At 34.6% G+C, this 12,504-nt stretch overlaps 1 protein-coding gene across 3 annotated transcripts; it reads left to right on the forward strand.

The window, feature by feature from the left end:
- Window positions 1–375: 375 nt before the first annotated feature.
- LOC142544328 (uncharacterized) lies at window positions 376–6,066 on the forward strand. Of its 3 annotated transcripts, XM_075651392.1 has the most exons (3): window positions 377–836; window positions 1,057–2,051; window positions 5,692–6,066. In XM_075651392.1, the coding sequence occupies exon 2, from the start codon at window positions 1,249–1,251 to the stop codon at window positions 1,906–1,908; it is 660 nt and encodes a 219-aa protein (XP_075507507.1). In that variant the 5' UTR covers window positions 377–836; window positions 1,057–1,248; the 3' UTR covers window positions 1,909–2,051; window positions 5,692–6,066. The 3 variants fall into 3 exon arrangements, with proteins under 3 accessions (XP_075507510.1, XP_075507507.1, XP_075507501.1); XM_075651395.1 differs by having other exon boundaries at window positions 376–2,836; XM_075651386.1 differs by having other exon boundaries at window positions 377–2,051.
- The last annotated feature ends 6,438 nt before the right edge of the window (window positions 6,067–12,504 follow it).

Genomic DNA, 12,504 nt, shown 5'->3' on the forward strand with positions numbered 1-12,504 from the left:
TTTTCAACACGAACAATTTCAATATAACACTTTCGAGAGGATGACTGATCTCCCTAGACCTCTCCCACCATGTTCTTCAATGGGAACTCGATCTTTTGATTGTCAATTGAGGTAATGTCCCTAAGGGCATTCATGGCCTGCCTTCCCAAGATAACATTATATGTAGAAGGCACACTCACCATAATGAAGGTGGTCATGACTGATTTTCTTAATTATCTGGCCCCGACTGTTAGAGAAGCAAAATCTCTCACCTTGAATACACCGTGTGACCAGCAAAACCAAAAATATAACATTAATCTGGCTGCCTGAATGAACAAACATCATATTGACATCATAATTGGCATTATTAACCTGGATGACCAAGACATCATTAAGAGGTAAAGCGACGACCTGTAAATCCTTGGGGCCAGAACTGATTATTGGTTCATCTTCCTCCTTTTTAGTATCCACTCTCAAACTTTCTCACCGGATCTATGCCTTCCGAGCCCGGTTGTAATAACCATCGCTGGATCCCTCGTAAAATCATCTTGTTTACACCTAGAGTAGGAGATTTTCTCCGACCTTTCTCCCCTCAAGACCTGTATGATGGGGAGGGCTGGTGATGACCTCCAAATTGGGCTTGAAACCTGGGGTGTTGGAAGAGAGGAGGAGTCCTGAGCTCCTAGGTACCCACGGGAATCCCCAAGCTCTTTTCACTTATGGGTCGGTTTCGACAGGATCTGGTTGGGAATGGTTCCTCTTCAATTGCTTTCACTCGCTGGTATCATGATAATACTCTCAGTGATCGTATAAAATTTCATGGCTGCCCTCATGTCCTAAGAGGACTGTGATGGCTGGTAAGGTTATTTGTCCTCATCACAAAATTGTAACGCCTTATTTTTCGAAGCTTTTAGGGGTGTGTAGTGAGATAACCACCTCAAAAGGCTTCCCTTCCGTGCTCAATCTTCTATAGAATATGCGAAAATATTGATTCAAAAGTCATTAAAAATCATTAAATATCGTTTAGAAGATTTAAAAACAAATTTACCTAATAAAAATTATATTTAATGCTTTGAGGGTTTGTCTCCGAGTTTTGGCCTTCTGGGGTTAATAATTTGTCAAGCCAATGCCGTCCAGAGTTGCAAGTGGATAGCTCGTAAACGACACGGTCACATATTGTCAGCAGGTCAGAGAGACGGAAAATTCATTCATTTTCTAGGGTTTGGGTTCCTAGACATGGCATTTAGGTAATTTGGTCAAGTTCGTACGATGGACGGCCGGTTGCCGCCACTTCCATCGGACTCTGATTATTTTTCTGCCGCTACAACTCTCATTCCCTTCCCTCGCCCACTCCCTCTCCTACGAGGTCCCATCAAAGCTGCTCCTTCGGACGACCCGTCTTCTGGACCATACCTCCTCGCATTCAAAACCTCTGAGTCCTGGGCCGCCGCATACAACTCTTGCAAGCTCCAAATTACTTCACAATGCGAATCTGGGGCCCGAATTGGGTGTTCCATTTCCGCTTCGAACAAATGCAAACCCCCTTGGTGGAAATTGGTTTTGGGCCTGACTTCCAAACAGGACCTCAGCGAAAGAGCAAAGTGCGAGGAGATCGAGATGGAAGCTTGTTGTGTTGCTGCCAGAGAAAGGTGCGCTGAGTTCGCGAAGCAGAAGTGTGCCCCGGCTTTTAAGAATGCGAGGATTGAAGTGAGTGGTTCGGATTTGAGAGTAGTGGAATGGAAAGAGGCTTTTACATTGATTTCCATGGCGTGTTTTACGAATATAAGAAGTAAAGAGATCTGGCCTTGTGGACTGGATAAGTCTTGGGATGAATATAGGAGTAAATTTGCTGTGACTAATGTTAGAGGGTGTCAATTGTTGAGTTTTCCCGACGAGGACGTTGAGGATTATATGAGAAAGATCAGTTAAAAAGGTTGCTTTGCGAGAGTTCTTGATTTGTTACGCGATTCTTAGAGTGTGGGAGCTGGTGGAGAAGATGATATTCAAGCGGGCACGAGACTTAAAAATTTCAGGCATTTCGAGAAGTTGATATTTGGATCGGAATTCATCAAGTGAGCTTTGTCCTTATTCTGCTACTAGAATTTCATTCTTGACTAATATTTTACTTGCGGAAACCAATCCACTATCTGTTATGAGTTACGACATGCAAAATATTGCTGTCTATACAAGCTTGCCTCATCGAACTATTTTTAATATTCTTGATGCTCTTGAACTCTATTAGAGAGGCTAATTTTTATTTTTGTGATTTCTTTGACATAAAAACGAGTGAGTATATTGGATTTGTTGTGCTTTTTAGGGAAGACTGGCACCGATTAACTGTGTTTCTGATGACAAAAGGTGTGATTATGGGATAGGAACGTAATCAAACCAAACTCACGGACTCATTTTAAATCGATCTTTAGAAAATACTCGAGTATTGTTGTGGCAGAGATTGCGATTAGCCACAATATTAAGCGGAAAAAATTCAAAAAATATTGCCCTTTGCTAAATTGATAACTCCTGAATAATAGGACCATGGTAAAGATTATAATACATACAGCATACTCTTGATTGACTTAGACAATATAATTTGGCTGATCCAGAACCACAGGAAAAAAGAGGTTCTAGAAGAATTGGTTAATTGTAGATATCAATCACAAATTTTGCTTAACCTTTTTGTCTTTCGGATTCTATTCAAATTTAAAAGTTTCCATACATAATTTCCTTTTTTTCATTCATGGTATGCCATGGGTGACTAAATATTCTTCTCGTATTGGATTTGAGCCATGTGGAGGATTTTATCGAGGAATATACAAATTCTGGTTTAGGTTCATCTAATTCGATAAAGTTCAGTGAGGTAAGTAGTCAATTGATTGTGCAAACCCTCCCATGTTCTTTAGATGGATGGACCCAAAATTTTGTCCAAATCCAAACTTCCCACTTAATACTGAAAATTGGTTCTTGCATTTGAGATGAGGGTGGTCGACACCTCCATTTTCACATTGATTGTCTTTGCTTAAGCTTTGAATGTAATATTCGACGCAGCCGACATATACATGCATATCGGCAGATACACTGAAAGATGGGTTAGATTCATATTTGAAACAAAGATTAATGGATGTATTGTCTGTCTCATATTTTAGTTTTTCTGGGATTTTATTTTCCTGAGTAAAAGTGAGGACTCATACTTAACAATGCGCTATAGTTCAGTTTTCATGTTTTAATAATCTAATTTCAGTTGTGAAGGGCTTAAATTTATTTTCTATTGCAAACTCAGTTTCCCTGTGTATAGAAGGTAGCTAGAATTAGCGAACTTGCTTAGGCTATTGTAAAGCTTGTTAGGATTACTTGGTTAGCAGCGAAGTGTTGTATTGCACCGGAGCATTCGAAATTTACCATGAACAAACTTCTTTACTGGCCCCTTTCCCCTTGTGTCTCTCTACAGTTGTTTCTACTTTACCTAGATTTACTCGATTACATTTCAATTTAGGCAGTTGCGACACTGTTTTTCAATGTGTTTCTTGGTGAAGATATGTAGATTGTCTTCTTGATTTATTCCTGTTGTTTCTGAGGAGCTTACAGTTTGATGCAAAGAATTTCTCGGTTAGAAATTTTCTTATATGCTGGAACTATTGATGGATGAAATAGTAATGGCAGAAATTTTGTGCCTGAGATTGTTGACTTCACAAATGCAATGCTTGTTTTAATCTTTCAGGAACATTTGCTCATACCCCAAGATAAAAATAAATATCATATTTATTTTTGTTTTATTTCTCCAAAACAAATTTCCGCTCTAACAATTACTTTTAACTAAACTTTTCATTATTTCCAAAAATAGTTTTCTGTTGTTTTATTGTATTCAAACTCACAATATACTATTTTGAAATTTAAAAATAATTTTATCGAACAATTTTTGACATGATTCGACATTGATAATAACAATTTCATTCTTCCGAAAAATCAAACGTATCAAAAACATTTCTTTAAAATTCTTCCCCTAAAAGACTCAAATTAAAACAAAACATTTCCACGACTTTTTTTTCCTTTCCCCTGACTCAATTGTTATCTCCTTTATCTGCTCAAACTTGGGCTTTCTAGATTGCTTCTGAAATGTTATGGCACGTGACACATTATCAAGCAATTTTTGAAGTTTTTTTCTCAACTTTAGATGGCTACGTCACACTTCTATTCATACTCTCTGCATGTCAAATCGGAAACCTTGTCTTGTTTCTATCTTAACTCAGATTAATGAGGTACTAGCTTCATTTAATTGTCAACTTGAAAAACTTTTTGTGTTGCTAGAATTTGTTGCCTTTGTTGTAAATCATGGTAACTGTTTCCCACGTTTCTGTTTGATAGTTGTTGTACAATTTATGCCAGAAAATTGTGGTTTTAAGCGTGACCAACCGGATAGAATGTTTTATTTTAAGACCAATATATATTAAATATTATTATGCTTGAGGGTTAAACTGGATCCTTTACCGTGTCAAATTCCCATAATAGAAAATGATTCCAGTGGTTTTTTTTATGATATTGTTATTTATGTCCACCTTTAATTAATCTGAAGATTAACAAAGACTTCATTTGGCACCAAGTCCATAAAAAACGCTTGTTGAATCATCACTTTGTCACCTCATGCTAAACTTTGGTATTATCAATAAAAATGTCGTATCAGCATTGTTGATTGGCTTCAAAAGTCTTGATCATCATTTCATCAGCCATGAAAAGGCTATCGTGTTATTTAATTATTGATGACTCCATTCATATCCTCGTAGAGCAACCAATTGACAAGTTCCCTGTGCTAGTCTGTGATCTTTAGTCTTTCAAAGAATGTCCATGGTTGTATTAGTTTTTGATGGAGGAGACCATGTTAACAAGTAATTTTGTTGATTTAGAATATTAAAATGGTAGATGCATGGAATGGGTCTGGATTGCATCGAATTTTCTCTGCCTTGTCAAATCTTTTATAAATGATTGTTTTATTTTCTAAATTCAGTTTATATTTGATTCAAGTTTTTTTTTTCCGTTCACTGTTTCCTACACTTCAAGGCTTCGTTGTATTTGAATCACAATAAATTTCAGCAGTTGATTATCAATATTATTTAATATTCAAGACAATATCGTGTCCATTTCTTTGAATTGGTGAATGCATAAGATATAGAAAAGGTGTTGAACTGGAAACAGAAATTGTGTGTTGCACTCGTATAATCTTTTTAGCATTATGTATAACTAGGAAATGAATAGATGAAGTCTAAAAATGAATTTGATGACGGCGAAGCAATTAGCGTCATCATATTGTCAGATCTCAAAACATTAAATTATTGTGGTGGGAACTTACTTTTGATAAGTATGAACTAGAATGGGGAAAGTGGTTTGTTGAGGTGGTTGACGGTAGAGTCCAGCTTTAGTATTCAATACCATTTGGGGAATTTTTCAAAGTTGTTGCAATCTTTATGGATAATCCACTCGGAATGGTGCCAGAAATCCCCTAAAATATGCATTTAGAAGTCTCTGCCCCTTGTTCGTTCTCTCGATTAAATTATGAAAGACGATGGACAAATAACAACTAAATCATGTTTTTTCTTTCAATTCTTGATAATTTATCGAACCGATTATTTGTTGCCTTTCTGCGTGTATCTAGATTATCAACCGTTTGAACCTTTTTGCGCACTTAATTTTATGAAACTGTGTACATTTTTCTTCCTTGAGCAGGTGAAACCTTACCACGCAGCACTTGCAAGTTTAAAGCTAGCATCTTTAGATATTCATCGTCCATGATTAACGTGCATTTCCCGCAAGCATCGTGCATGTGTCTTTTTCCAAATTGCGTGTAAACGATGATGAGAAATTTGGCTTCAGGTAGGGATCCTTTACTGCACAGTCCATCACGATTCACGCGTGATATTTTCATGTCTGAAGAAAGCATGCACTGCTGATTATGAGATTAGTATGCTGGTAATGAAAAAAGTACAAGCCGACCAAAACTGGAAAACCATTTATTCTTTTTGGATTTAAGATTTGTTGCTGACGAAAAATGGTAAAAAAAGATGCCACGTTTCTCATGATATTCAAATTATCTTTGTTTTATTTATGTACGCTTGTTGCTGTTTCTTCTCATTCACACGAATTTTTTGAAAATTAATTGTGTGATGGTTTCGTGCACTTCATGTTGTGATCGACATCTGAAATGATTATTTGCGGACTGTACCCGCAATTTATGACTTTGATTGTTCGAAAGAAACTAGCAATAAATACAATATAGTTGGCAATTTACGACTCTTGAGATTTGAATCTGATACTTTACCTGTCATGAAACTGCATAGAAATTTCCATGCGTGGCGTTCACTGAAAGCTACTGATAAAGATCAAATGTACCTTCTTAAAATGCCACTGAATATCACTTACGATTAATTAAGATATATACTTGTATGATAAACTCTTTGAATTTTGTATAAAAAATGTCTGATGCCGTATTGTGGAGGGGTGTAAATGAATACGACTATGAACAAAAAAAAATTTGAAGGTTTAATTATGTATATTCGAGTTTGAGTTCAATTTGAAGGTCAAAAATATTATTATTTTTTGTTGGAATTCGGTTTAAATTATGGCTCAAGTTCGGCTAGAAATATTTGGATATATTCGCGAACTACTCAAAAATAAATAAATAAATGTAATATAATATAATTGTATTATATTAATATTAATAGAATAAAAATAAGAGTTCGTGAACTATCAAACAAGATAATCTGAGTATAGTTCGACTCGAAAAAATTCGAACGTATTTGAGTTCGACTCGATTAAAAATCAAATATTTTTTTGAATCAGATCAATTCGCTTATATCCCTAGTACATCTGTATTTTGCATAATAATATTTGGTTGATTAGGAAAATGATCTGTATGTAAGTTAAAGAACAAAAAATTTCCTAAGACTTAAAAATTCTTTGCGTCATCCATTTATCCAAACTCCACACGATCTATCATGGAGTTAGAAAAGTCCTGAAACTTGGGCGTGTATACTATAAATCAGTATTTCTGTGTGTGTACATATATTAGTAAATAGAGATTAGTACAATATATATAAATCGAAAAGTGTATGTGTGTCGCACGTGGAAGCTATTTTATTTGAGAAAAATTAGTTAATATAATAAATGAAAATGAAAATTATATTTTTATAAATTTATATTAATCACACGTACGAAGTTGGCATGTTTTCACGTGTTTATTTTAAATAATTTACTTTTCGTTATATCATTTATTTGTTATTTGTCTTATTCTCTTAAGTTTTTAATCAATACAAATATTTTCTCATTATATATATTTTCAACCGTGTACTTTCTTGGTCGTAAATAAAATATTGATGATATATTTTATGCATCTCTTGAACTTCTAATACATTATATATGAAAATAATGATTTTATGTCTAATATATCTGATCGAGCTTTTTTAGCACAATAATTTATAACAATTGAATATCTTTAAACAAAATATTATTATAAGTGTACACGTCAAGTTTTAATAACAAGTACGGATATCGTCCGAGGGAAGTTGATATGTAACAAATCTATTTCAAGAACAATTCTTTAGTTAACTTTAAAAAAATATTGAATAAATTAATTAACTACATTTAAATTAAAATAAAAGGATGAATTAACAAACGCAAAATAAATAATTTAAATTAAATAATAATCGGTTAGGGGGTAAATCGTTGAGCTAAAATAGTTCGATTCTTGAAATATTGAACACCGATGAATTAAATCGAGTTTAAATTTCAAATCAAATGGAAAACACTCGAAATAATCCTTCGTAGGAGCCGATTAAACTTTTTGTAAAATTGAATGAGTAAAAAATATTTTGGTTGAAGCATTTTATCAAACATTTGGTATGCAATATTTTTGTATTTGAAGAACACGTAAAATACTTCAACAATGCATATTTATAACTATGAAAATGATAAGTAAATGCAATAAAAAAATAGATACGAATTTGTTTATGGATGTTCGGAGACTTCAAATGCTCCTACGTCACACATTCTTCCACCTTGGGAAGTATTCACCAGAAGACTTTATTTATACAACTCTTTGTACAAACCCACTCAAGAAGGGCATCACCCAACTAGAACTCATAGCACTCAAGATTGCAGGCAGCACATCACAATCAGCATATTGTTTAATGTCTCATATGCAAAGCTACAAACACATTGTTTTACGTCTTTGTGTGAAGACCCACTCAACTAATATTTGAAGTTCAACTCTCTTGTATATGTGTGAGTGATTGTGTGTGAGAAATTTATCTTTTACAATGTACATCTCAAATGTATCCTCACATAAGGGCTTGTGCTCTCAACTAGCTGATTTCTTCATGCTAACTACCCATGCTTTGAATCCTTTTCAAAAGCTCTTGTTTGATCTTCAATATGTTGTATTTATATGCTCCAACAATGATATATACGTTAGATACAAGAATATGACCGTTTGGAAAGTTTCTGTACTGTTTCTGAAATTGCAACGATCAAATTTGCCTTGCTGGACATTTTACTGAGTGGTCAACTCTGGTCAACTGGTTCAGTTCAATTGGTCTGGTTCAGTTTCAGTTGGTCAGCAGCTGATTCAGTTCAGTTGGTCACAGCTGGTTCGGTTCAGTTGGTCAACTGCTGGTTCAGTTCATTTCAGTTGGTCAGAAGCAGCTGGTTCGGTTCAGTTCAGTTCAGCTAATGTGCTGAAATCAGTTTAGCTGATTTTAATTTGTATAGAACTAGTAGCTTCATCGTCATTTATCAGCATCTTAAGCTTCGATTCAGACTTTGACTTCTGAAGATAATTTGTAGATCATCGTCTTATCTTTCCAACGCATACTGAATCGCTTCATTCTAATAATCGAGCTGAGAGATATGACCAAAATACCGCAACTGCTCATACCCAACTGATTGTTGTTTTCGTGCAATCATTTCGGTAATTCAGCGACTGACGTGGAGTATGACTTGTTCCAAATTGAGTTTTCTAATCAGTCAAGTTAGCGGATTGTCATTTGAATCATCCAATTGAGAGATATTATCAAAATACCGAAATTTGTCAGAAATTCAGTTTGTGCATAATTCAGTTTCAGTTTGCTTCTTGTGTTAATAACTTCACACTTGAGTAAATATGTTAGAAATACAATAACAAGTTTTGTTAACGTCAAAATCAAGATTTGCGAACATGAAATGTTCCAACATAATAAATAAAAAACTGTAGAATATTGGTTAATGTACATACCCTTTAACCTTCTATAATGTTTGAATTTCAATTCTTAAGCATTGCTTTTGAAAAAATTCATTATTTTATCAAGTTACCATGTCGAGTTATAGTGAACTTATTCAACAACATGCAATAACCAAGTGTCATTTTGTTATTTAGTAATTGTAATCGCAGTAATGAACAGTGTAATTCTCTAGCTTACGTTTTTCAGTATATGACTATCAACATGTACTCAATCTCATATGTTGTTAGGATCGGCTAGTTATTTAGAGGGAGTGAATGAACACCTAGTGAAATTTTCGGCAAAACACAATCACTTTATCTCAACTCGGTTCAGATACAAGTCAGCAAGTTAAAATATATGTCGGAAAAAGACTCATTGATGGATCTGTTCGGGCACCTTTGAAGGTGCTTCAAATACAATATTCTCAATGATTTGCAATAGCTCGTGTTCTAAGAATGTAAACACTGATGAAGTAGATCGAGTTTAGTTTTAAACCAAGCGGAAAATACTCGAAATAATCATTCGTTAAGAAAGCTAATCAGTTTAAAGTTTTTAACTTGTGTAAACTGATTAACTGATATAAGAGGGATCAATTCTTGCATATATCAGTTCAGTTATGGTGAGAACTGAACAAACCAGTTTTAAAAAAACAATAGTTAAACATTTAATGACACAAGATATGTTTATGTATATTCGGAGACTTCAACTGCTCCTAGGTTACCCCTTCTACCACCTCGGATAGGTTTCACTAAAAAACTTTGATTTACACAACACTTTGTACAAACCCACTCAGCTTAGGACTTACCCTGCTGCCTAACTGGACTCCTAGCCTAGACTGAAAACAACATCTTTCAGCCAACACTTGTTTAACGTCTATGCGTCAAAGACTACATATACAAGTTTAATGTCTTTGTGTAAGACTCACTCAACTATTCAATAAGCTCAACTCTCTATTTATGTGAGTGATGGCGTGTGTACGTGTGTGAGAACTGAACTATGAATACAACACGAAAGTGTTCTCACACACTGAGAATTTTGCTTCTATACTAAGCAGTTGGCATGCCCTTTTTCTCTTCTATCTTTACTCACGTGTGTGTTTTTCACACTTGTATTTTCCACACACTTGTTTGTTGATGGTCTTGATCTTGTATTTATAGAGTCTTCGTGACCGTACATCAAAACTCATCAAATATGTCCGTTGTGGTTTGAATTTGTTCTTGGCTTTAAGCTCTGCTGCAATTTTCACGATTGTACTTTGATTGTACAATTGCTTTTATACCGTTGTGCACAGCTGGATTCCACTTAGATAAGCTTGTCGTGTTTTGCAAACTGGTCGGATCCTAACTGATGTTCTGAACTGGTCAGTTGAACTGATCTTGAACTGGTTCGGTGAAATCAATTGGCTCGTCAGCTGAACTAATTTCGCTGCTTCAGTTGAACTGGTCAGCTGGGCTCTTCATCAGTTAAGCTCTTCATCAGCTGGCCGGGCTTCTGAAGTTCTTCTGCTGAACCACCTATCAGCTGGACAATCAGTTGAACTGATCTTTGATATATCAGTTGAACTGATTCAGTTTGGGCGATCAGTTGGCGCTTTTAGTTTGCGTCTCGATAGCTTCAGTTTTGGCTCTATAACTGATCAGTTCCAGTTTCTATGTACTTAGGTAAATTCATTAGAAACAAAATAATAAGTTTTGTTAACATCAAAATCAAGATTGCGAATATGAAATGTTCCAACACTCGTGTTCAAAGTTGAACCAAATAGATACTAACACGAGAATCGGTAAAGTCAGCTATCCCAATGCCATAAATATTCACGATGTTCGTTAGCTTTTCAATGATGAAAATATTGTTAGAAAACAAATTCAAACTGATTTTGATGGAGAAAATGGAGAGGAAATAAAATATCATTTGGAGAATGCACAATCTATATGGAACAAGAAACACTCAACAATCAATCAACACATTTAACTCAATGACACAGAAAATGAACGAAGATCTGAACGAGTTAGAAGAAGACCAACGTGGATGACAGATTATGATGTAACTGATATTAACCAAATTGAAGATGCATAGTTCGTTTTGCTCTATTTTCATATTGTGACCCAGTAGCTTTCGAAGATGGCGTCAAATAATCAAAATAGCGAATGACAATGGATGGTGAAATCGTATCCATCGAGAAAATAAAACTTTTGAACTATCCGAGCTTCCAAAAAGTCAAAAAACAATAGGTGTGAAGTGTATTTACAAAAGTAAATTGAAAGAATATCAAAAGGTCGACAAATTCAAGGTACAGTTGGTAGAAAAAGGTTACAAACAAGAGTTTGAAGTCGACTATACATATATGTTTGCTTCAACTGCAAGACATGATACGACCAGAATGGTAATTTCTTTAGCAACACAATATTCATGGTCTATCTTCTAATTGGATGTGAAATCGACGTTTTTACATGGAGACTTGGAAGAACATATATAAATTTATCGATCAACCTCCTGGTTATATTAAACTTGGAAATGAGCATAAAGTGTATAATTGAAGAAAACTTTGTATGTGTTAAAGCTGGTCCCACGAGCATGATATAGTCGAATTGAGGCTTATTTTTCTAAAGCAGGTTTTCAAAAATGTCCATATGAGTATACACTTTGTAAAAAAATTGAAGATGAAGGATAAATGCTCATTGTTGGCTTATATATTGATGATCTTATATTCACGGGTAATGATAGTGTAAGGTCAAGGGAATTTAATTTACGTAATCTGAATGCTTGCAATCTAGGATTTTATTTAAATGATGTGTTTACTTATTTTTATGCATTTAATGCATAATTATTTCATGATAGGATTTATTTCATGATTATTTTAACAGTTCACGCATTATGGTTTCTAGATGCATTTTACGCTCGATCGAGGAACGGATACCGGGGAAATATCAGGAAAATTATTTTTATTATATGTTTAATTTTTATTAATTAATAAAAGATGTTTTAAGTGTATTTTTCAAGAAATGAGCTTTGTTGGGTATTTTTACCCGCCGTAGCATATTTTTAATCGGTACACAAATTTTAACGAATCGAAGGACTTTTGAGGGTTCAGGCAATATTTTAAAAAATTTACCAAAACGAAATATTTTTTGGCAGTGTGTTTGGGCTTGATGGGCTTATTTTTAAGCTTAATGGACTCGAAACCCTTTTAAACCTTTTTAACATATATTTAGGGCCCATTAGCTTGTTGTTTACTATTTAATTAATACCCTAAACACACCCTAAGCCTATTTAGCTCTCATCAGCCCCC

This window comes from Primulina tabacum, chromosome 1 (assembly GCF_025594145.1).
Source record: "Primulina tabacum isolate GXHZ01 chromosome 1, ASM2559414v2, whole genome shotgun sequence".
NCBI lineage: Eukaryota > Viridiplantae > Streptophyta > Magnoliopsida > Lamiales > Gesneriaceae > Primulina > Primulina tabacum.